A 26,040-nucleotide genomic window follows, 5' to 3' on the forward strand; every position below is an offset into this window, starting at 1 on the left:
TCCCAACCAATGATGTTAATGGCGGATGGCGGTTCATGGCGGACAAAAAAATATATACATATATATAAACTCATTGAAATTGAAAAAAAATAATGGATTGCATTCAAATAAACTAAAAAAGTTTTATGAGTTCATACAATAATCAAGTACCAACACCAAATAAACTCATTAAAGAGTTCAAAATAAGAAAATGAAAAAAACATAATGCAAAGTGCAAAGTGAAGGTTCAGGCTCTAATCATCTTCTCCAATCCCAACATAATCATCTTCATTATTATCATATGGTAATGGAGCATCTCCCTCTCCCTCTTCCCCATCAGATGCCTCAAAATTGACCATGATTTCTTCTTCTTCAGATTCAAGATCAATATTCTCCTCAAAATCTAGATCCTCATCATTTTCTTGGACTGCTTTTTGCTTCCTTGATGAAGATCCAACAACCATTGCCTGCTTTTTAGAAGTTTGGGTAGCAGCAACACTTGTTGTTTTTTGCTTTTTCCGCCTAGTATACATCCTACACTCCAACCCTCGAAGCCTGATACACAATTGCCTAATTTAGAGCATCATCATCTTCAAATACCAAATCATTTCCAGCATCATTATCATCATCTTGATCCATCTCTCCCACGACCCATTCATTGCACACATCAATATCATTAAGAGAAATTGGATCAATTTCATCTCTTTCATTATATCTTTGCTTCAATTGTTGGTTGTATTTGACAAACACCAAATCATGCAACCTCTTGTGCTCAAGCCTATTTCATTTTTTGGAATGAATCTACAACATAACAAATAAATGTTGATTTCAATCTCAAATATACTCCAAATAAAACTTGATCATCAAAATTAAATAAAATTAAAAAGTATAGTTAGAGTTTTGTCACAATTACTTGCTCAAACACACTCCAATTTCTTTCACATCCTGAAACACTGCAAGTCAAACTCAAAATTTTAATAGCTAGCTTTTGCAAATTTGGAGTTTGTGACCCAAACATTCGCCACCAATATGCTGCAATACCAATTACCAACTAAGAGCATAACTTAGAATTCTGAATTATAACATTAATACATAAAAAAATAGTATAGTATTTGTATTTGTCATATGGTAAAAGTTTCTTACTAGGAGAATGGGTTTTCCTTTGAGCCATTGCAAAGTCAGAACCAAAGTGTTCAGCACCAATCTTGTAAAGATGCAACTCGGTTAGAATTTTCTGTTGCACATCAAATTGTGGAATTAACTTCTTAATGCACTCAAACAAACCATTGGTGACCTCAAAATCAAACTCCAAGTCAGTGTTGTCATAAAAGAACTTTGGATTTAAGAAGTGGCCAGCTACATGCAATGACCTATGAAGCTGAAAATTCCATCTTTTATCAATGATTGCAAATACATCTTTGTACTTGCTTTCATTGTTGTTGAAAGACTTGATAATTGTTTCTTTTGCCTTGTCCATTGCTTCATAAATATATCCCATGGCTGGTTTCCTTTCACCATCCACAAGACAAAGCACTTTCACAAGTGGAGCCATGACTTTAAGAGTGTAAACCACACTATTCCAAAAAAAAGGCATGAGCACTACCTTTGCAGCTTCTTTTCCCTTAGGCTCCTTAGATAGCTTGTTGAAGGTCCATTCATCAGAAGTAAACATCTTTCTAATATTGGTTTTCTCTTTATGGAGCCTTTCTAAGGTTAGATAAGAAGTGGCAAATCTAGTAATAGCATGTCTCACCAATTCCCTCTTGTTTATAAAATTTTTCAACAAACTTAAGGTACTAGAATGGGCATAGATAAACCCAACTAGATTAATTTCTCTTCTAATTATCTTCCTTATCTAGGGAGCTTCCCAATATCTTCAAGCATCAAATCAATACAATAAGTTGCACAAGGAGTCCAATAAATATGTTTCCTTTTCTCCTCCAACAACTTACCCTCTAAAACATAGTTGCTCCCATTATCGGTTACAACTTGAACAACATTCTCTTCTCCAACATCCTCCACAATGGCATCAAGGACCTCAAAAATATTTTCAGTTGTCTTTAAAAAATCAAAGCCATCAACAGACTTCAAAAACATGGTACCAACTTGAGAGTTAATCAAAAAATTAATGATGCATCTTTGTTTCTGATCAGTCCATGCATCAAACACAATAGTACAACCGTACTTGACCTATTGCTCCCTATGGTCTTTCATCAAATTTTCAGTATATTCAACTTCCTTCTTCAGGAGTAGAACTCTGATGTCATGATAGCTAGGAATGGGCAAATGTGGCTCATATTGATGAAAGGCTGCAACCATATTCTCAAAGCTTTTCAATTTAATGAGGTTGAATGACAAACCGCTTGGTACCAAAAGCGAGCAATATGTTGATGCACCTTCAATACTTCATTCTTATCCATTGACCCTCGTATGTTCATTTGCCTCAACATCTCCATTTTTCTCCGATTGATTGCATTTTCTGAATTCTTACAAAATTTGTCCATTGGTCCTTTTTTAGTCCCACACTTTGTCTTTGCACTTGCAGTAGCATTACAAGAGTCCGCAAACTCATCATCTTCACTTCCATCACATCCAATTGGTTCACCAAATTCAAAATCTTTTATATTTTCCATATTACCACTGCCAGAAGTACTGTAACTGGTCCCACTTTTTTGGGTAGTCATATATTCCTTCAACTCTTCGACTACATTTGGTGGAGTTTTCTTGCAAGCTGCAATGTTACCCAACTTCCCAAACAGGTGTTGTTTGACTCTGATTATTCCTCCCTTTGCGATTTTTTCACAGAAATTACAAACAATTGTGTTTGTATTCCTTCCACCAGTGGATGACAATATTTCCAGCTTGGGTCTGTCTTATTTTTCCTCGTTGCACTTGTAGTAGTAGCATCGGATGATGGTTCAGTCATTTAAAAGAGGACTGAACAGAAAAAAAATTGTGGTGTCAAATAGAAAAAAAATAAAAATGGGACTGTCAAAAGTAAAAAGAGGGTGTCAAATAGAAAAAGGAAAAAGAAAAGCTAAGGAGTGTCAAACAACAAAAACAAAATTAAAAAAAAAATTAAAGCTAGCACGCACCACTTCATAAACACCGCGATGTTCACTGCCTTCGTGAGGGTAGTCGCCGCCATTCATGCCGGTGCTTGTCACCACCGTGGGGTCGTCACTGCTGGCTGCGCTCTGCGTGCGGGGGGTCGCGACTGGGTGCGGGGGTTGGTCTTTTAGTTGGAGGAAGGCTGCGTTCTTAATTCTGATTCAACCTGCATGGGAGGGGAGGGCTGCGCTTTTGATTAACTTACCGGGTAGGGTTGGGTCGGGTCAGCCCAATTCCTACCGTGGAAAAAAAACAAAAAAAAAATGTTATTTCCGCCATGCCGCCATAACCGCCATGACCGCCATGGCGTCGCCATTCGCAACCCGCCACGCCACCGCTATTCGGTGGCGTTTTTTCAAAAAACCGTCACGCCTTTCCGCCATGGCACTGCCATCGCCGCCATTTGACAACACTGGTCCCAACAAATCAAATAATATTTTCATCAATATAATGATTGATTTAAATAAATAAAAAATCGATACCGTCTTTCTTTATTGATATTGTTAAACAACCAATATAGATTTTCAACGTGAAATGTCATCTTTGTAGTATTGTTAGTCTTAACTCAATCACACAAAGGTATCTTCCCCTATCCCTAGGAGACAAACTAATTACTTTTCTATTAGGGAATAAACAACTTAAATGATTAACAGAGTGTTAGAAACAATGTTATAAAACTCAGACCAATGATTGACTATATATAATACTATGTCAATGGGTTACAACCTGAATTAGTGAGTTATTGATTGAATTTTATGATCTAGACTTATACATTTTCCCCCCCAAATATATATCAACAAATCCATACAGTGTAGTGGTCTAAATTTTGTACGCTATTAGGTGCTATGTTAATTTGATCCTTTCCTACTTTAATACCGCTTGCTTTGTACACGAGAGAGTAAAACAAGAAAAAGCTAGCAACCAGGGACTGAGCCAGCCCCGCTCCCCAGGGGAATGTATACATATATAAATTTATACGAAATATTATTAATCTATATAATAAAATATTAATTACAATAACAATATATATAAAATATATCTTTTTGAATTTTTCATAACATAAAAAATATATTTAAATATATTTTTCGTTCTTACAATTTAATATTTTTTTTCATTTTTGTCCCTGTGATTTCTTTTAATCATTATAAAATGTGTTCGTTTTATTTTTTATTCTTAAAAAGCTTTAAATAGTGCTTTGAATAGTAAAAAAATGCTTTGAATAGTAAAAAAAATGTTATGTAAAATGCTTTAAGAATGAAAATGAAAAAAAATACTAAATTGTAAAGATAAAAAAGATATTCAAGCCTATACTTATCTATAATTAAATTTACACTAGAATTTTCAAATCAAGTTTATAATAAATTTTCTTTGTTGACGAAAGTTAATAAATAAATTTTAATTTTCAATTCAATTAAAACTAAATCAGTATAAATGAAAGACTAATAAAGTTATTTGATTTCTAAAAAAATAAAGTTATTTTATTGCAAATGAAACTATTTTTAACTTTTAAAATAACAATAACTAATTATAAAAACAAAATATTACTTGAACAATTACACTTGAAATTTTTATCCTATATAAGTTAAAAAGAATGCAATTATCTCTACCTTAAAGTCTATAAAGAAAAAAATAAAAAATTTATTTAAAATAAGAAAAATGTCATTATGTTAAATACTGTTATCTACAAAATTAAATCTTATTAAATAAAAAATAATATTAAAAATATAATCTATATATATATATATATATATATATATATATATACCAAAAAAATATTGTAAAAAATTAGGGGAAGTATCTTTTTGCTGGGAACATCATCAACAAAAAATTATTATGTTCACACTAGTTAGAACTTAAAACATTCGAAACACACACTTGAATCTTGAATGGACTAATCATACACAGTCTTTAGGCTGGTATAAGAGGCTTAATAATAATAATCATAATAATAATAATAATAATAATAATATTATTATTATTACTATTATTATTATTATTAAGTTAAAAAATTATTATAAATTAATCCTTTATGAAAAAGATAAAAGCAAATATTTTCATCATTTTATATTTATTATTATTATTATTATTATTATTATTATTATTATTAGGTTAAAATACTCATTTGGTCCCTATAGTTTCATGATTCTTACCTTTTTAGTCCATATAGTTTAAAAGTGGTCTTTTTAGTTCCTATAGTTTATATTTTAATTCTTGTTTAGTCCCTATAATTTAAAAGTGTTCTTTTTAGTCCTTATAGTTTGTATTTTAATTTTGTAATTTAAAAACTATAGGGACTAAAAAAGTAAAAATCATGAAACTATGAGGACTAAAAAGACCACTCTCAAACTATATGGATTAAAAAAGTAAGAATCATGAAACTATAGGGATCAAATGAGTAATTTAACCTTATTATTATTATCATTTAAGGAAATGCAGTTTGTATAAAATGTTAAGAATTTAAATTTAAGCAATTTAACTTTTTTTACAAAACTATTATTTTTGTTTTGTTGATCATTTTTATGTTTTTTTTTGTGATATTAAGTAAATATTTAAAATATTAAAAGAAACAAAAATGATCAATTTTTATCCTAGCAAATTTCTATAATAAAATTAATGTTAAGTAAATATTTTAAAAATGAATACGTAGATAATTTTTTTTTTTAAAAAAATTATGTTTTTAAAATTTATAAAATGAAAATAATTAATATTAATATTGTTAAAATAACAACAGAGACCTGTGCAATCCACGGTTCTAAATCTAACCCGATTGGATGTGGATCAGTCGTTACTCGTTAACGTACGCCTTCAATAAATAGGAAACTATAAAATAAATTTGATCAAATCAATGGAATGCTAAAAAGATTTTCAACTCGTGTGTTTTTTATTTAATATATATTTATGAATGTATAAGTAGTTTCATAATCAGTAGAGATATTATTATTCATCAAATGTCCACATCATGTCATATAAAATATTCCGTGGATGGAAAACGGGAAAAGTGACCAAATTCGAATTCCATTCGAATTCAACTTTTCATAAACTATAGGATTTATAATACGTAAAGTAAAAACAAGAGTATTTATTTGACATTAATTTGAAATATATTAAATTTATAAGATATTTTTATTAAGTTAAAGGTGAATAAAGCTTTTGCAATAAAAAAAAGTAGAATAAAGCTTTACTTTCTAATTATTTTATACAAAAAATATATGGATGATAATTAATGTATAAATCAATGATAATAAATATTTCTAATTAGTGTATTTTTTTTTTTTTACTGAATCTAATTAGTGTACCTAAAAGTAACAATATTGAATGAAAATGTATAGTTAAACATTTTCAAATATTAATAAGTAGTGGTCTTTTTTGTGTGAATATATTAGTAAGTGGTGGTGAGCATTACCCAATCTGGTCCATTAACTTTTTTTACATGAAATTGAGAGATGTGCTAAGACCGATTGAAGGGAGCAATCCTAATTATAGATTGACACTACAACCTTTAATAGCCAAAATAACACATTCCAATATGAAGTGCCTTTGCACAACATGTGCAATATAGTCTCCAAGTGTCCTTCTAGGATGTTCTGCTTCCGCCATTTCAGGCTCCTCAAAGATAGGAAGAGGTAAGAGTAATGGAAAGTGTGGTGGAGGTGTAGGTCGTGGTTGTGGTTGTGTGGTGAAGAAGATGAAGCTTGTCGAGTTGTTTTCTTAGCCCTATTCTCTTTTTGCTTTTGCTTCTTCCTTAAGGCATTGTTTCTTCTACAAGTTCTTTGAATCTCTTGATCCAAAGGGACTAGATCTTCTTAAGAAACTCTACCTCACATACATGGAACAAAGCATCTACAGAACATGTTAGCAAAGTACTCAAGAGTAATACAAAAACAGAATTTAAAAGCAAAGAATTGAAGAATAATGAATCATTGCATAGAATATGAAATTAGCATAAGTTACCTAATACGAGAAACAAGTCCCCGACAACGATGCCGGAAAACTTATTACATCATTGACAAAAGTACCAATTAGTGTAGTATTTTCAATAGTAAGTAGAAAGACTGTCTCTTCAAGGACTTGTTTGTACTAAGCTTTTTTGTGTAAACTCAACAACTAAGCAATGGTAATTTCTTCTTTTGAGATAAGGTTGCAATAAATTGAAGTTCAACTCTAAAATTAAACTACTAAAAATAAGGTACATTCCACAAAGACAATATATCAAACAGTTGATGTGCAGTAATTGGAAACAACAATTAAACAAACTAGTTAGGGTTTTTAGTGGTACTTGGCAAACATCTTGATAAAAAATGAATTTTATCTATTTAATGAGAACCATAACAATATCTCAATCCACTCAAGTCTTCTAACCTTGATTTCTCAAGTAAAAGAGGCTAAATCACTTAACTCTACTCCTAACTGCTAAGCAAGTTAAGTTAAATGATTTATTTAAGAGAAAGGATTGCCAAGAGAATAATAAACATTACTTTATCCCCAAATGAGACATTCATTATATAGTATTCTCAAATCTCAGTTTTAAAGCATTTTCTAATGACAATGAAACATACAAATAAGTGTTTGGGTGATCAAGCCAAGAACAAACATTAAAAGCAGAGAAATAACATTATATATTATTGAATAATCATTAAATAGATAGTAGATATAGTTACATGAGATTTGCTAGTACACAAAATCCTCAACTTCAAAGAGATTAACTTGTCATTGTCATGAGAAGCTACCAAAACATACAAGGGAAAGTTAAAAAAAATGGAAGATTGGTGAAGGAAGTAAAAGAGAGTAAGTTCTTGAGTCTCTAACCGCTACACACGCAACCCTAGATTGATATTGAATGTCTCCAATGATGAGTGGATCCAAATTCCATGCAATATCTTTGTTTTGTTGTTTCCTCATTAAAGCACAGTAAGTGAATTTTTCATGGGATCACTTTTTTTCTTCTTCCAAAGAGGTTGCCTCACTCAACGAGCCTTGATGTTGTTGACATGGCTTCTTCAAGAGAAATCTGCTTAGAGAGATAGACTTCTCGCTTAGCCACCAGCTACCACGTGTCTTCTTCTAATATGGCTTCCTAGTTAAGCTACTTGGCAAACTCATTGAGTGATCAATTTTCACTTCCAAACCCTTAATTTCTTTCCAGGTGCACTAAAATGACTAAATCACTGTAAAAACATGTAAAAGCTAATAAATTTTCTAAATTTTAACTATATGAAAATATCTAACTAATTATATATATTCCCTAACTTAAACAAGGGCAAACTTAGCTACGATTCAAGGAAAAGTGAGATAATTGTTGTGAAATAGATTGCAAATATAGGAATGCACAACCATTATCAAACTCCCTGAAACTTAAAGCTTTGCTTGTCCTCAAGAAAAAGTAAAATAAACTAAAATAAGTTAAATTAATGACAAGACTAAGGACTAGGATCAATTACAATTCCCAAAACATAAGCATGTTCACCAAAACAAAACAAGTTCACACGATCTCAAAATCACACTTGTTATGGTGATTTTGATATATAGAATCATAAAAGAAATGAACTCAAGAGTTCAAGGGATCAACAAGAATGGCAATTGGCAAAGAAAAGATAAAAAATACAATTCATTTCTCACAAGGCTAGTATTTTACTTAAGTACACAAGTGTTTCAGCTGCACACGATATTCAATCAATCCCAATTGGAATTACACAATCCCTACTTTGCATACCATCTCATTCAATGCAATTGCACACACACAACATGGATAAGTAAGGACTTTATTAAAGTTGTAATTTGGCTAGGCTACAAAGGAAAATTGTTTTTTTATATCCTAGAAATCAAAGCACCTAAGGGTCTTGGAGAACACTAACTAATTTCCTTTTCAATTCATGAGACAAACAATTCCAAACACTGTTTCCCAACATTTTATTCACAAATTTAAAATAGCAACAACAACTTGAACTTGTTTTTGAATTTGATTGATTTTCTATTTTTTTAAAACATTGTAGCTGTCCCAAATGTGTTTGCTTTTGTTTTACCACAATCCCTTGAGCATTACAAAACAAACTCCCCCAAATTTGGAACAAATTTGCCTCAAACCATATGATATGCTTTTCTATTCCCTAAAGTAAGGTATACATTTTTTTTCCTTTTTAGGCTCCAGGATTCAAGTACAAACTCATTTATTGTTTTTGGGTCAAAGGTTAATGCAAGGTAATTCATAATTAAAAAGGTTTTTTTTTTTTTTTTTGCTTTAAGTGGCTGAACAATTAAATTAAAAACACAGAATGCCTTAATCATATCCACATAATGGATGCACTTAAACAATCTTCAATGATTAATTATAACCTTGTAAAATTAATTTAACTTTTTAAAAATGTTTAAGTCTCTAATTGGTTCTTGAAATATACTCAAATTTTTTTTGGGTCCCTAGCAAGATTTTTCTTGTCTTTTTGTCCTTGGATTTTTTTTATTTTATATTTGGTCCTTGCCATTAGGTTGGCTCTATTAAGTGTTGACGCATATGTGAAAATTTTTAAATTTTTTTGGTGGTTTTAAAATTGGTTGTATTTATTTAAATAATTAAATTACAATTTTTGGTATTTTAAAATTTTCTAAAACCATTTAAATGCAACCACACCATGGACCAAGTGTTTTAAAACTTTAGATGTCATTTAAATAAATCAATAGCTAGGATATAAACCACTAATTATTATTAATTTAAAATTTGTATATAATCAAGAAAATTGATTCTTGTTAACCCTAAACCTAAAGGCTTCTCCTTCCTTTTGAATCGTGACTGTTTACAAACCTTTCCTCGATGCTGATTCCAAACAGCACCCAAAAGCACCCTTTGAAGCCTTCGTTGCAGGCTCGACACCCCCCTTAGAAACTCGACTCCAAATATGTGTGGTCTTTTGTTCTCAGTACATGTTTTTGGGTTTCTTGAGACCCCTAACTCATATCACCAACTTCAAGTTCACTTCTCAACCAATCACATTTCCCACTCGGATGAGGTTGACACATCACCTGACTCACCTTCATGTTGGCTCATGATCTAGGAAAGTGTACCTAATCTAGTAGTAAAGAAACAATAAGTATTATGTATAGTATTCACAAAGACTTGGTGTAATATTTAGGAATTGAGCAAAAAATGTAATCCAAAACATTCACTGTAGTGTGTTGTCAATTTGTTTTAGTGAGTGAGACAATGTTTTCCAGTTTTAAAAGAGAATTTTGTTGTAGCAAGACCCGAGTTTGCTATAGCGAGAAAAGAACAATTGGTGGATTTTGAAAAAAAATTGGAGCAAAAATGGAAATCAAAGAAAAAAAGGCATTGCTGACTTGAATTCCATAGCATTCAACATATGGAAGTCAATTTCTAATCATTTTCCTTGTTCAATACAACCAAGATTCAGCTCAATTGATTAATCCTAATTCCTTAGGTGATTAATCTTTAATTCCTAAGTTAAATTCCTAATTCCTTAGGTAACTTAACCAAGAACTCAGAACATGAACAATGAATCTCTTCAATGCAAAAATTGATTTCATTCCTAAAATTAAGCTCTCACACAATTCCAATTCAAATCTAGAATCAATTTTTTTCAACACAATTCAATTCCTAAAAGCTAGTTTGATCAAGCCTAAGCATGCATTTAAGCAAATATTTGGAATATGATCACATGTATAACAAAGAAAATAAATCAGAAAATGAAGAATCACATACTTGGTTACTACTTCATTCAATAAACAACTTCAATGTTTAGCTCCAATGAATCCTGATTTGGTCTAAAATAACATTAAAATCAAAAGTTACAATAGAGAGAGAGAGGAAAAAATGCAAATCTATAAGTCTGAATCGAAAAAATGACAAAAGGTGTCAATTATGATGTTACAAGTTATTTTAGTTAGATCCAAATCTATATATTTTTTCTGTCACATTAGACTTTCATTGTAGTGAGGACACTTCTTGCTACAACGAGGCTTCATCTTATGCAAATGATACTTCACTTCAATCTTCTTGCTCTATGACCACCTTTCTCTATGGTGAGAGTTGTACTCGTTGTGGCGAGTGCTTGCTCAATATCTTAGTCGTCAACATTCATATTCGTTGTGGCAAGTCTTCACATTCATTCACTTGATAACTGGTCCTCTTTTGCTGTGGTGAAGGGTCATCTTGCTATGGTCAGCTTAAGTCTGCAACTTATCAATCCTTTAAACTAAAAAATATCTTTGTAAAATCAAAATTTAAAACAAAACAATAAAAACTCTCTCTTTATTTTCTGAAATGATTTTTTACAATAGTTTATTCACAATAGCAACAAATATTAACAAAAATCCTAAAAATGTTAGGCTAATTGCTCACAAAAACAAAGTGTGAGAAACAATTATCACCTCACCCGCACACAACATTGTGGAAGGATAATAAAAGGGTCATCTTCAATTACCTTTGTGTTTTGGGTAGCATTGGGGTAGTTATGAAAAAATGGTCAAGGTTGTGACATCTTCAATTCAAGTGTTTGGACTTGTTTTTTTTTCCTTTAATTGATGAGGTGCTTGTCATTGAAGGGAAAGTTAAAGTTGTGGCCTTAATGAATCATCCTTGTGTTCCAATGATGTTTTTGTTTTTATTTTGGATTGTGAAGAGTTGCATGAGAGTTGGGGATTTATGTACTAGATCTATTTTCTTGGAAAATGCATATGTATTATTGAGAAGAGTTGCATGAGATTTTGGATTGTAGATTGTGTTTTCTTCCAAAAAAAATTTTCAAGGTTAGTGCATATGTATTATTGTCAAGAGTTGGCATGAGGTTGTGGATTGTGAATTGTCTTTATGTTCCAAATATGTTTTCTTTCTTTCTTTTTTTCTTTAATTGATTTGACGGTTTTTAAGCTGCTAGAAATTTTAATTTGAAATTCTAAATGAATATTGATGATTTTAAAACCCACCACAAATTGTTGTTTAAAAATTTAATGGACATATGAACACTTAACAGAGCCAACCAAATGGTCGGGACTAAACACAAAATATAAAAAATTTTAAAATATTGATTGCATGCATTTTATGAATTCCATTTTGGATTAATGATACTTTTGGTCCTTAAGGTATCACAATTGAGAATTGAAATACCTAAAGTTTCAATTGAGCTAGTTGGATCCCTCAGCTATCACAAATGTGTGACTTTAGTCCCCTATATATCAATTGCGTCAATTGGGTCCTCATGTACACAATTGTATAAATTTCATTTAAGTATTGTAATTGTGGGATTTTAGTCCCCAAGGTATCACAATAATGTGATTTTTTCCCTGGAAAATGATAATTCTAATAGTGCAATTATAAATTTTAAGGTACTAAAATCGCATAATAGAGACACCTAAGGCACTCAATTGTCACAATTGAAATCTAAGGGACTAAAATCACACATTTGTGATACGTAGGGGATCCAATTGGCATAATTGAAATTTAGGAGACTAAAAGTATAATTAAAAATATATTTTAATTACTTAAAATAAATTAAATATTTTACTTATCTATTTAAAATATGTTAAATTATTCTTTGACCCCCTACAAAATGGAATGGAGATTTAATTATTTGTGCTGTTCTATTTTAAGCTTACCTCCAAACTCAACCTACCTTAGTTAAAGATGAGAAAATGAAAATCCCCAACCAATGTTCGAAAGGTTGGAATTTCTAATAGAATTGGATTTTTATGTATTTAAGATGCCCTATCATTCAAACACTACATCATGTAGAAACTACATCACAATTACAAACTCCACTAACAAAGCAAAGAAACAACATAAAGGAAACATAGTTTACCAACACATGATGAAGACTATTCAACATAACGAAAACATAAGTCCTAGATAATCAATCCTAACCACACCCCAAACATTAATTTGATTAAGCTAGTGCTCATTCTAAAACATATTAAATTAAAAAACATTGACTAAAACTTTAAATAGGGCATCATCAGTTGAGGTTCCCACGTTTTTCTTTGAGTTGTCTCTTAAACTCCTCTAACATCTTCTTATACTTGTCAAGTTGGGAATCGGTCATGCTTTCAATAGGCCTAGCCCACCAGAACTGATCCTCTGCAACCTTCGCTAAATGATTTAAATCCTTTGAGCGCTTCTTCTCAATAGCAATTTGGTTGGACAAGTAGTGGAGGTGTGTGTGGACCTTTTGTCGACCTTTAGTCTTCTTAGTGACACCGTTCAAGTCTGGCATGTTGTTTGACTCCATGGGTTATAGGCTTTGCTATCTTATATGATATGAAATATGAATACTGATGTGCAACATAGAGGAGATGTTAGGCTCAATTTATAGGAAAAGGTTTGGTTTGGCGAACTAGAGTCTGATATGGTGAGCCAAGCGCGCCTCTGTGGACTTTCTGACCTGTATTTTGACCGCATTAAAATGGTTTCAAGATTAAGTGAATCTCAATTGAATGCCTTATATGGTATGTGCAAATGATTTTCTATATAAACCATTCTGGGTACAGAAATGTATATCTGTACTGAGTTTTTTTCCAGGTAGTTTTCTTTTACAGCGTCAGTCTTATCTGTTATTTGAAGAATAATTTGGTTTAATAATTAATTATGGAAAATGATAGTTAATTTATTACCAAAGGAGGGCTATGAAATAGTTTTTAGCATACTCCTTCTATACTCCTTCTAACACACCATCTGTAATTAGTTGGAATTTATTGAAAACTACAAATTTAAGAGAGAGAAAATCATTACATATGATGTGGGACCCAACAAATTTTGTCATTTCCAATGAATGTCAACCAATAAAAGAAAATGTATTGAAAATAATTTGTTCCTAACTTTTATCTTTTTTACTATATGTCAATTATTTTTTGGTACAATTGACTTTATACTCCCATTGCAGTTTGCACCACTGAGAAATGAGTCATATCATGTTGAACTTGTTTATCTCAATTTGACTGGATAAGAATCAGTTATGTTTGAAGCTCAATTTGAATTTATTTTTTTTCAAGCTGAAACTCAATTCAATTCAAGCTCATGAACCAATTTGGTTTAGAGCTGAAAGTCAATTCAATTCAAGCTCATGAACCAATTTCAAGCTGAAAGTCAATTCAGTTATGTTTGAAGCTCAATTTGAATTTTTTTAAGCTCAATTTGAATTTATTTTAGAACTAAATGTTGGTTAAATTGTTTTGATCTTTTTCCGCAAGATCGATTTTAACCGAACAAAAAATAGTTTAAGGCATTGGACCACTAAACGATCTTTTGATTCTTTTGAAAGGACAGAAACGTTAATGTGTTGGACCATTAACGATCTCTTATTTTAGAAACTTTAAGACGTTGGACCATTAACGATCTCTTGTTTTTGAAAGGAGAGAAACATTAAGGTGTTGGATCATTAACGATCTCTTGGGGTGGTCGACAAAAGCGGGGCTTTTGCTCCTACGCATCCTCAATTGTGATGAGGAAATAAGATCTACGTAGTTCTTGCAAAAGCGATAAAGTTATGGGTTGATTTTATGCTTTTGAACGGTCCAAGTTAACCGATAAAAGCAAAGAGGACCGTTTAAGTCGTTGGACCTTAAAACGGTTTTAAGTGACTTTTACGGACAAAGCTTGATGTGTGAGTAAATTTTAACCTTAGTTTCACTTTGATTATTAGTCAATTCATTCAAGGAAACTTCCAAAGAAAAACATCCGATTGATTTTTTTGATTATTTTATTCAAAGATATTTTTATTATTTTATTATTATTTTTTCAAGATATTTTGATTATTTTATTATTATTTTGCTTTTTTTTTTGTTTAATCGAGGTTACAGCGTGAACGATCGGTTAGATTTTGCTTTAACAGTGATTTAACGACATTACAACACAAATGATCGGTTGAAATTCATTTTTCATTTATTAGGCGAGATAACGGCTTAAATAAACGGTTAAAGCACGTTAAAAACGGAAGAAAAGAAAATCGAAAGTGAACGAGATGAAGATGAAAGCAAACAAAACAAGAAATGAATTGAAAGTCTCAGATTCGAACACTTACCAGTTGAAGAACAAAGAACGGATGAAGAACGCAGGAAAATCTTCACAGATTTACTCACGGAAACGTCTCAGAAGCGTTACGGAAGCACTTTGACTTGATTCTTCTTCACGTAAACGTGTTTTTTTACCCAAAATAGCTGAAATACATAGCCTATGGGTCATGAATATTTTTGAAACAGCCCCCCTCCCCTATTTACAGGGAAAAAGGGAGGTGCTTGCCGCCCAGAGGCTTCTTGAGGAAAATTTCTAAGCGCACCCCAATTACTAAGTTCACCCCCTTTTCAACAATATTAAGTGAAATATGCTTACCCAAGATTTTCGGAAATTTTACGGAAGCCACGGAAGCCCCAGAATGTTACAGAAGCCTTACGGAAGTTTTTCGGATTTGATTTTCAACGTTTTTTCTCTTCCCTTTCACCAATATTAAGTGAAATATGCTTACCCAAGATTTTCGAAAATTTTACGGAAGCCCCAGAAACCATTTTTCAACAAAACGTGGAGGAGCTTGCCGCCCAGTTGCTTCCTCCTTAAGCAACCCAACTTCCAAAATATTCCGGAAGGGCCTAGATTCGAATTTCTATTTACACCCTATCTTGATAAGTTCACCCCTTATTTTTATGTTTTTGCCTGTTTTCTTTCCAAAATCTCACGAAACTTTACGAATTCCACCGCGATGAGTGTTAAGCCTTCCGAAGCAATCAACAATGGTCCTCGGATGAAATTATAGTGTAACAGTTTATTTACACACACTCCACTTTGCTAAATACACTCCTGTTTTCGTGTTTTTGACTGGTTTCTTCCCTAAACATCGTAGAACTTTACGGATTCTACAACGATGGGTGTTAAACATTTTGAGGTGGTCAAATGAAGGTCGCATGCCGACAAACAATGGTTCCCGAACGAAATTAGGGTATGATAGTTGCCCCTCTTTACTTATCTTTTATCGGAGATAAAATGGAAGTAAAGATAAGACACTAATTTCGTTCGAGTGAATCCTCACTCAAGCAATCAATAGCCCAACCAGCGAAACGCATTGTCGGACTTGGACGTCTCTGGATGGCAAAGGAAAAAATTTGGGAAAACTTGCAAAAATCTTCAAAATGATTAGAAATGGCCGACCATCATCATTCTGATGTCATCGGACTTGTTTGTCTCTGGATGATAAAGGTGCGGATAACCATGGGGTATATCCACGTGCTACCGGACCCTTGAGTCTGACGGATAGCAAAATGAGACTTTTTCGTAGTCTCGACCGGAAGACGCTGACATCTCCGAAAAAGGTGCAGATGACGACGTTAGTCACAAAATGCTATCAGGCTTTGAGTCTTAAGAATAACAAATGAGACTTTTTCGTAGTCTTGGCCGGAAGACGCTGACATCTCCAGGAAGGTGCAGATGACGACGTTAGTCACTGCATGCTACCGGGCTTTGAGTCTTAGGGATAGCAAATGAGACTATTTCGTAGTCTCAGTCGGAAGACACTAAAATTTCCGGGGAAGGTGTAGATGATGACATTAGTCACTGCATGCTATCAGGCTTTGAGTCTTACGAATAGCAAATGAGACTTTTTCGTAGTCTCGGCCGGAAGATGCTGATATCTTCGGGAAAGGTGCAGATGATGATGTTAGTCACTGCATTCTATCGAGCTTTGAGTCTTACGGATAACAAATGCGACTTTTTCTCAGTCTCGGCCGAAAGTTGCTGACATCTTCGGGGAAGGTGCAGATGACGACGTTAGTCACTGCATGCTATCAGACTTTGAGTCTTACGGATAGCAAATGAGACTTTTTCGCAGTCTCGGCCAGAAGACGCTGACATCTCTGGGGAAGGTGCAGATGACGATGTTAGCCTCTGCATGCTATCGGGATTTCAGTCTTATGGATAGCAAATGAGTGTGTGCGGGTTACCGTATAGGGCGTCTCCGCGTGCCAACGGACTCACAGGTCACGATAGCAAAAAGTGGGGTGGTCGACAAAAGCGAGGCTTTTGCTCCTACATATCCTCAATTTATGATGAGGAACTCAGACCAACGTAGCTCTTGACTTTGTGTGAGACTAAAATAGTCTCGGAGTTCGTTCGCTAAAATGCGAACATGCTATAGCAAAGAAACAGAACCTCCAATTGATCATAGCAACATATAGTTTTTGGAGAAAAACATCGTGTCTACCAGGGGAAAGGAGGGTATGCTGATAAAATTTTCTTCTAAGCGACCATTTAGAGGAAACATTGGGTCCAACAAAAAAGAAGAAAAATCACTCAAAGTGTATAAGTCTCACACAGGTAAGTGTTTTATCCTAATTCCGAACCATAGATATGTCATGACTTGATTTTGCAAATCATTTCCAATCAAATTAAATATTATACGCGTGATCATGGATCAATAGGACTTTTTCGGGAATGTTGTTTTGGTGGGAAATTCGGCTCTGAGTTGTTTGGGCCTTTTCCTTTTCTGTTTTTGTTTAGTGCGGGGCAAGAAAGTCGTCAGTGCACAGGATTTTGGTTGGTGATCAAAGGGAGAGGACCACTTCAAGCCGTGGTTTCCTTTCTTTTCTTGTTTGCTTGTGACAATTTTGTATTGTTCAGATATTGTCTAGTCCAAAGACTTTTCTGTATATTTCTGTTTTTTTTCTTCCGATCTTTGATCGAGAATTTTTCTTTCTTCTTTTTTTTGCTTTCTTCCAATCTTTGATTGGGAATTTTCTTCTTTTCCTCTTCTTCCGATCTTTGATCAGGAACTTCTTCTTTTTTTCTCTTTTTTTCTTTTCTTTTTATTTTCTTCCGAGGGCAAAGATGGACATTCTCACCCTGGGTCAATGTTTATGGTGAGTTGGTATTTTTGGCTCAGAGCTTGTAGAACGGTTGGACATGATATTTGTCAGGGTGTTGGTTTGGTCAGCAGTCCAGGGGTAAAGGGATGTCCCACATTATTTCCATGATACGCGCGCAACGATGATGATTCAGAAATTTTATGCAAAACTGGTCACGCATGCACCTATGTGGACACTCAAGCATCAAGTTTTTGTGGTCATGCGACATTAGGGCTCAGGATTCATCATTCTTCCTATTTAAGTCAACCCAGTGTTTCCAAAATATTCTCCTTTATCAATTCATACATTTGTTCGAGTCTATCTTGGGCGTTGCGTTAAGGGAAAATTTCACAGCATTCACCCTTTAGGTGCGTACACACATTTTTTTAAACAAAGCCTTTATGTCACGATCAGTAAATCTTTCCTTTCAAAGAAAAGCCAGAAGTTATTTCTTTTCCAAAGCATGTTGGCTTTTTAGTTAACTAATTTATTTTTATTTTGTTTTTCTTTTTGACAAAGTTGATATCTACGATCACATATGTTTTTTTTCTTTTCTGAAAAGTCGTGCGAACGAGGGTACGCAAGGCCTACCTACGTCAAAATAAACGAAGAAAATGCAATGATAAGTCGCAATAAAAAACAATGACAAAACAAATTGAGAGACGTAATGCCGGACCACGGTGGGAGCAAACACAATAACTGAAAGCAGCAGTGTTAGATCACAATGGAAACAAAAATAATAACTGAAAGCAGTAATGGAAACAAAAACAATAACTGAAAGCAGTAATGGAAACAAAAATAATAACTGGAAGCAGTGATGTTAGACGACATGGAATCATAAGTGCGGCGAATTTGGTCGTGTAGCTCCGCCCTCTCCCAGGTGACTGAGCAGGTCAGTCATATCCTCATCCATGTGGGCTTCCTCCGCTTCGCCCGGGGATCCTGCGGGTCCGGTTCCCTCCTCAGGGGAGCCCTGCCCCTACTGGCTGAGGCTGAAATGCTAGAAGGACTCATGCAATTGCACCTGCCCGCGGTGGTTGGCCGTCTGCTGGCGAACCATATGTCGTAGATACAGCTCCACACTCAGTGGTATGACCGGATCGGGCTGCTGAGGTGGTGGTGGATCCGCAGCCTGTTGTGTGTCATCCTTCACTTGCCTAGCTGGTGCTCATAATCCACACCCGCCTCCCCGCAGCGGTCCGGGCAAAGTCTTGCCCCGGGATGCACAACAGCTGGGCGATGGCCTCCTCGTCAAAGCTGGAGGCCTAGTCCCTTCTCTGGCTGAATTTGCACCGATGGTCCTCCTCCAAGATCAGTGGGTGGCCCAAGAACTGCCTAAGGGCATCTATGCCAAAGGGAATCCACTGACCCCTTACCCACGAGCGCATATCTCGAACTCCCTCCTCCGTCGGCTACGCATTAGCGTAGAACTCTAGGACTATCTCAGGGTCGAACTTGGCCATGGGAGTCACTAGTGTCCAATGCCTGCGTGCTATCTCCTCCTGGATGTTTGAGTACTCATCCTTTATGAGCTGGACGCGCCTCTCCCTATGGAACGACTATCCCTTGATGGCCTCAAAATGCTGCTGGTGTTCGGCACTTCAGAATCGGTGACTGTCAAACTCCACAGAGGCGCTGGAGCTTTCCCCATGGGCGTCCCTCCTGGACCTCTTTGTGGAAAGCTTCTTCGGAGCCATCTCTTGTTGGGGATGAATAACAACGCAAAATGGAATAAAAAAACATTGAGAAATGGTGACCTAAGGCTGGAAATCAAAGGGATCCAGTGAGCATACGTTTTTTGGATGAGAGGAAGAAGTTTTGGGTGAAAAACTCACCCCTTCCCTCTCCTTTTAACCTTTCTCGTGCAGGGGGTGCTCGCCCAGGCGAGCTAACCTTGCCCAGGCAAGCTAAACATGTGCATCCTTTTTTTTTTCAAACAAGAAAATCATGCGTTCACCTATGGGTCCGTGCTCGTTTGCTCGGAGTCCATAGGATAACTTAGGCATATAAAAAGACAGAAGCTTTAAAGGATACTAGGTTGTCTCTTAACAGGGCCTCCTCAACATGCGGAGCCAGTCGCAGGATGATGATCTGCTGACCACCAGCCTAGTGCCTGTTCATACCCGTCCCCGAGCATCTGAAAACAGGAAATGGCATTTATGCAGTGAAAATATGGCCATGCTACCACTTACCTTGGTTCATCCCTGTCTAGGATTTGACGCTGTATTGACCACCTCGCGAAATGATCATGTCCCTGTCTGTCGATTCATAAGGTACAAAATGCATGTGCATGTGTATGCATGGGTAGTTTCAAAGGCAATAATTCTTTAGCAAAAACCCATTGGGTTTAGTTTTAAATAAGCACTTAGAGCATCCCTATAGGTCGAGCGAAAAGGCTTGAATCATTTAAAAAGAATATGCATCCTTAAAGGCACAAAACCAGGGTTGAAACAACGAATCATCAATCTCGCGCTCTTTAAATGATCGCGACGGCAATTTACGGAGGACAGGAATCCCTTGGGGAAACCAACAAAAAGTTAAACATGCAACGAATCTCCTAATTGCCCCAAGTCTCAAGCATACTATCACTTGACGACATTGGCATTTACGGGTGAAGGTAGTTCCTCGTCATCCATGTTAGTGAGCACAAGGGCCCCTCAGGAGAAAGCCTTTTTTACCACGAAGGGCCCTTCGTAGTTTGGTAACCATGTAGCACGAAAGGGAGCATCTTGTGCCAGTCCTTGTATGACACGGTCATCTTCTGAATAATCTTCTTGATATTCTTGTTGGCTGCCTTCACTGCTCTATTCATCTTGGGTGTGTAGGGTGTGGAATTATGGTGTTGGATCTTAAATTCCTTGCACATTTCCCCCATCATTTTATTATTAAAATTGGTGTCGTTGTTTGTTATAATCTTCCTTGGCAAACCATACCGGAAGATTATCTCCCTCTTGATGAACCTAACCACCACACTCCTTGTGACACTAGCGTATGAGGCAGCTTCGACCCATTTGGTGAAGTAATCGATTGACACCAAGATGAAATGATGTCCGTTCGTAGCCTTGGTTCTATGGCTCAGATCACATCTATCCCCCACATGGAAAAGGGCCACGGTGCGGCCAATACATTCAATGGCAAGGGCGGAGCGTTGACATTGTTTGCAAACGTCTGGCATTTGTGACACTTCCTTACATGGAGGCAATAGTCGCTTTCCATGGTGAGCCAATAATAGCCCTCCCTCAGGATCTTCCTAGCCATGGCATGCCCGTTAGCATGCGTACCGAAAGAGCTTTCATGGAACTCCTCCAGCATGCGTCCAGCTTCCTTAGTGTTCACGCATCGGAGCAACACCATGTCATGGTTTCTCTTGTATAGTATGCCCCCGCTTTAAAAGAAACCGGCCGCCAACCTCCTTAACATCCTCTTGTCTTTTTCGGAAGCTTCCGGTGGGTACTATTTGCTTTCAATGTATCGCTTGATATCAAAATACCAAGGTTTACCGTCCTGCTCCTCCTCTACCAAACAACAATATGCGGGCCTGCCGCGACACCTGAACTCTATGTATGGTAGGTCTCCATGCGGTGTCAGCTGGAACATGGACGCTAAAGTGGCGAGCACATCGACCATTTGGTTTTCCTCTCGGGGAACGTGATGGAAAGAGATCTCATCAAAGAACTCAGCCAACTCCTTGATGTAGGTCTGGTAGGGTATTAGCTTGTGATCCCTAGTTTCCCACTCTCCTTTTAGCTGGTGAATCACCAGTGCCGAGTCTCCGTACACCTTGAGCAGTTTGACGTTGAAGTCAATTGCTGCCTAGACATCCAGGGCACATGCTTCGTATTCAACCATGTTATTGGTGCAGTCGAAACCAAGTCTGGCCGTGAAAGGTATGCATTGATTGTCCGGAGAGACCAATTCCGCCCCAACACCATGGCCCAGAATGTTAGATGCTCCATCGAACCACACGATCCACTTGTCCCTGTCCTTTTCTAGCTTCTCTTCAAATAAGGCCATGATGTCCTCATCTGGGAACTCGGGATGCATGGGTTGATAATCATTGAGAGGCTGCTGAGCCAAATAGTCTGCCAAGGCGCTTCCCTTTATCGCTTTTTGGGTTACGTAGACTATGTCGAACTCGGATAGCAAAACCTGTCACCGAGCGATCCGCCCCGTGAGAGCGGGCTTCTCAAAGATGTACTTGACCGGGTCCATCTTGGATACCAGCCAGGTGGTATGGCTCAGCATGTACTGTCTTAGTCGATGGGATGCCCATACCAAAGCGTAACATGTCCTTTCCAGCAGGGAGTAGTTCATCTCACAGGCCGTGAATTTCTTACTTAAGTTGTAGATGACTCGCTCCCTTTTTCCCGACTCATCATGCTGCCCCAGCATGCACCCCATCGACTCGTCCAAAACTGTCATGTACAGGATGAGAGGTCCCCCGGGCATCGGCGGCATAAGTACGGGAGGGTTCATGAGGCGCCATTTGATCTTTTCAAACGCCTCTTGACAGTCATTGTCCCAGTGAACGGACTGGTTCTTGCGTAAGAGTTTGAAAAGTGGCTCACAGGTAGCTGTGAGTTGTGATATGAATCTGGCAATGTATTTTAAACGCCCCAAGAAACCTCGGACCTGCTTCTCGATTCGGGGTTTTGGCATCTCAAGGATGGATTTTACTTTTTCGGGGTCCACCTCTATTTCCTTCTGACTTACAATGAAACCCAACAGCTTTCCCGACTTGACCCCGAAGGTGCACTTAGCGGGGTTTAACCTCAATTGATACCTCCTAAGCCTCTCGAACAACCTTCGCAAGTTGACGAGGTGTTCTTCCTCAGTTTTGGACTTGGCAATCATGTCGTCTACGTAGACTTCGATTTCTCGGTGCATCATGTTATGGAACAAAGCCACCATAGCCCGTTGATAGGCTGCCTCGGCGTTCTTGAGCCCAAAGGACATCACCTTATAGCAGAACATTCCCCACAGGGTAACAAACGTGGTCTTTTCTGTATCTTCTGGCGCCATCTTTATTTGATTGTAGCCTGAGAAACCCTCCATGAAGGAAAACAAAGCCAAATTGGCTGCGTTGTCTACGAGGACATCGATGTGTGGCAGAGGAAAATTATCTTTGGGACTGGCTCGATTCAGGTCCCGATAGTCCACACACATTCGTTCCTTCCCATCATTCTAAGGGATCGACACAATGTTGGCCACTCACTCGGGGTATCAAGCCACCGCCAAGAAATCGACGTCAAACTACTTTTTGACCTCCTCCTTGATCTTCAGCGACATCTTGGGTTTCATTCTCCTTAGCTTTTGCTTCACCTCCTCCTTGTTGTTCTGCCTCTATTAGAAACATTCGATAGATATATATACAAGGTCATCCAACCACCTAACTAAGATTTCTCTTATAGCTTTTCCTGACATATTTGATACAACTATCTATCCTAAAAATAAGTGATCCCAATAATCAAGAGATCAAGATACATAATAAAATTAAAATACAATAAGAATTAATACATACAATAAGAAAAGGTGTGGAAACCTACCAAGCAAAATGAGGCGACACAGAATGAAGAGAAGCCTATGAATGTTGTCATTAAGAGTGCAGAATAGCAAGAAGAACCACAAAAGAAGCAAGAAGAACCACAAAAGAAACAGGAAGAACCACAAAGAGAGCAAGATGAGCCACATAAAGAGACACTGAATGAGTGGACAGTTGTTACATCAGGAAAAGTGGATAGAGGTAAAAGAGCTATGATCCATACTCCTAAAAGTTCATTTGGGCCTTATCAAAACTCAAACATTTTCACCCCACTTAGGATTGGAGATTGTCCTAAGGGGAACAACACAACTTGACAAATGATGGTGAGTTGGAATGTGAGGGGCATTAACAAGGTAGCTAGGAATAAAGAGGTTAGCTCCTACCTCCATTCTTTTAATGTTCCTATAGTGGCTTTACTAGAGACTAGAGTTAAAATGCATAATGCTAAGAAAGTAAGGAATAAAATAGGTGGCAGTTGGAATTATATGGACAATTATGATAGACATGAGAATGGGAGAATCTGGTTGTTATGGGACCACAGGGAAGTGAATCTGAAACTTATTCAAACTGATGAGCAATTCATTCATGTGGAATTATACTCCTTGGATCAATCTCTTAAGTTTGTAGCTTTGGTGATTTATGCTTTTAATCAACTGGATAGAAGGAAGGAGTTGTGGAACAAAATTGAGGACATTGGTAGAAATCTGAATGGGCCTTGGATTGTGATTGGTGATTTTAATAATGTTCTGGATAGTCAGGATAGAATTGGTGGTAATAATGTTGTTGAGACCAAAGTTAGGGACCTTAAAACCATGATGTCAAATATGGGATTGTTTGAAGCTGATATGAAAGGGAACCATTACACTTGGTCGAATAAGCATGTTGTTGATGTGATTTACTCTCGGATTGACAGAGTTATTGGTAATGTTGATTGGTTTCAGAAGTATCAAGATGCCTCTTATGAAGTTTTAGATCCTAATATTTCAGACCACTCTCCTATCAAAATTGGCCTGCAGATTCAAAAGCCTAGAAGAGTTTACTTGTTTAGATTTATCAACTGTATCAGTAAGGATCCATCTTTTATGCAGTTGGTTGCTAGTAGCTGGCATGTGGAATCTAGAGGGACTTCTATGGAAAAACTTTGGTACAAGCTTAAAAGGCTCCAAATTGTTTTAAGACCTCTGTCTAGACAGTTCACCAATATGCAAAATCAAATCCAGCAAGTTAGGCAGGAGTTACATCAGGTCCAAAATTTACTGCAACATAATCCTTTTGATAATTTGCTGTTGAAGGAAGTGAAGCAGAAGACATTCTGATGCAAAAATCTAAAGTCAATTGGCTTAAGCTTGGTGACAACAATAATGCTTATTTCCATGCAACTGTGAAGGAAAAAAATAAGAATAAAGGAATCTATACTTTGACAGATTTAGATGGAAATTTGTTGTGCACACAAGAGAGTATTGAAAAAGAGATTGTGAGCTTTTACAAAAAGTTGGTAGGTACTAAAGAAACTGATTTGAAAGAAATTGATATCCCTGTTTTGAGAGTTGGTAAAACTTTGTCTAGAGATCTTGCTCAGCAGCTCATTAGACCTATTGACCTAAAAGAAATTTGGAATGCTTTAGTGAATATTGGTGAGACCAAAGCTCCTGGTTTAGATGGATTCACTTCACATTTTTTCAAAGCAGCCTGGCCCATTGTTAAATATGATGTGCAGAATGCTATTCTGGAATTTTTTAATACTAGTAAGTTGTACAAAGCTGTAAATTGCTCTATTGTTTCTCTGATCCCTAAGTCCCCGGAGGCAAAAACCATCAAAGACATGAGACCAATATCCTGTTGTAGTACAATATATAAGGTGATCTCGAAGATATTGACTAGCAGACTGAGTGCTGTAATAAATAGTGTGGTGGAAGACACTCAATCAGCATTTATTCCTGGTAGGAATATCCAGGACAATATTCTTCTCGCTCAGGAGCTAGTGAGAGGGTATGGTAGGAAAAATGTGTCTCCTAGATGCTTGGTGCAAATGGATATTCAGAAGGCCTATGATACGGTTGAGTGGCAAGCATTGCAGCATATTATGGTGGATTTGGGATTTCCTCAGAAGTTTATAGGCTGGGTGATGGCTTGTGTTAATTTTGTTTCCTACAGATTCTCCCTTAATGGTGCTCCAACGGGTATTTTAAAAGCTCAAAGAGGGTTGAGGCAAGGTGATCCAATTTCTCCTCTCCTCTTTGTTCTTGTTATGGAATACCTCCATAGAGTGCTTCATGGCCTTGGTTCAAACCATAACTTCAATTACCACCCTAAGTGTGAGAAGCTGAAACTTATTAATTTGTGTTTTGCAGACGATATTCTGATTTTCTTAAGAGGGGATTGTGGATCAATGAAGCTGATGATGAACAAAATGAAAGAGTTTTCAGAAGCAACAGGTCTTCAGATAAGTCATTCCAAGAGTAAAATCTATTTTGGAGGGGTGAATGAGGATACTCAAGTTAAAATGCAGCAGGAATCTGGTTTTTTGGTTGGTAAAATGCCTTTTAAGTACCTTGGTGTTCCTCTTGACAGCAAAAAGCTCACTA

General features: G+C 36.2%; 2 protein-coding genes across 2 annotated transcripts; one reads left to right on the forward strand and one right to left on the reverse strand.

Annotated features, from left to right (window-relative positions):
• Nucleotides 1–233: 233 nt before the first annotated feature.
• On the reverse strand, nt 234–1,651 carry LOC106794757 (uncharacterized). Its single transcript, XM_014762640.1, has 3 exons — nt 1,123–1,651; nt 893–932; nt 234–534 (listed from the first exon to the last, which is right to left on the reverse strand). The coding sequence occupies exons 1-3, from the start codon at nt 1,649–1,651 to the stop codon at nt 234–236; spliced, it is 870 nt and encodes a 289-aa protein (XP_014618126.1).
• A 22,124-nt stretch (nt 1,652–23,775) lies between these two features.
• On the forward strand, nt 23,776–24,771 carry LOC102667760 (uncharacterized). The gene has a single exon (XM_006607015.1). It carries the CDS (start codon nt 23,776–23,778, stop codon nt 24,769–24,771), a length of 996 nt encoding a protein of 331 aa, XP_006607078.1.
• The last annotated feature ends 1,269 nt before the right edge of the window (nt 24,772–26,040 follow it).

The sequence above is a fragment of the Glycine max genome, chromosome 10 (assembly GCF_000004515.6).
Source record: "Glycine max cultivar Williams 82 chromosome 10, Glycine_max_v4.0, whole genome shotgun sequence".
NCBI lineage: Eukaryota > Viridiplantae > Streptophyta > Magnoliopsida > Fabales > Fabaceae > Glycine > Glycine max.

Bases quoted from the DNA above. Each gene is read 5' to 3' on its own strand.
- LOC106794757 (XM_014762640.1), bottom strand. From the start codon at position 1,651: ATGTTTACTTCTGATGAATGGACCTTCAACAAGCTATCTAAGGAGCCT. The intron at 933-1,122 runs GTAAGAAACTTT...TTTGACTTGCAG, and splicing joins AAGGAAAACCCATTCTCCTA to TGTTTCAGGATGTGAAAGAA. The intron at 535-892 runs GTAATTGTGACA...ATTGTGTATCAG, and splicing joins ATTGGAGTGTGTTTGAGCAA to GCTTCGAGGGTTGGAGTGTA.
- LOC102667760 (XM_006607015.1), top strand. From the start codon at position 23,776: ATGGTGAGTTGGAATGTGAGGGGCATTAACAAGGTAGCTAGGAATAAA.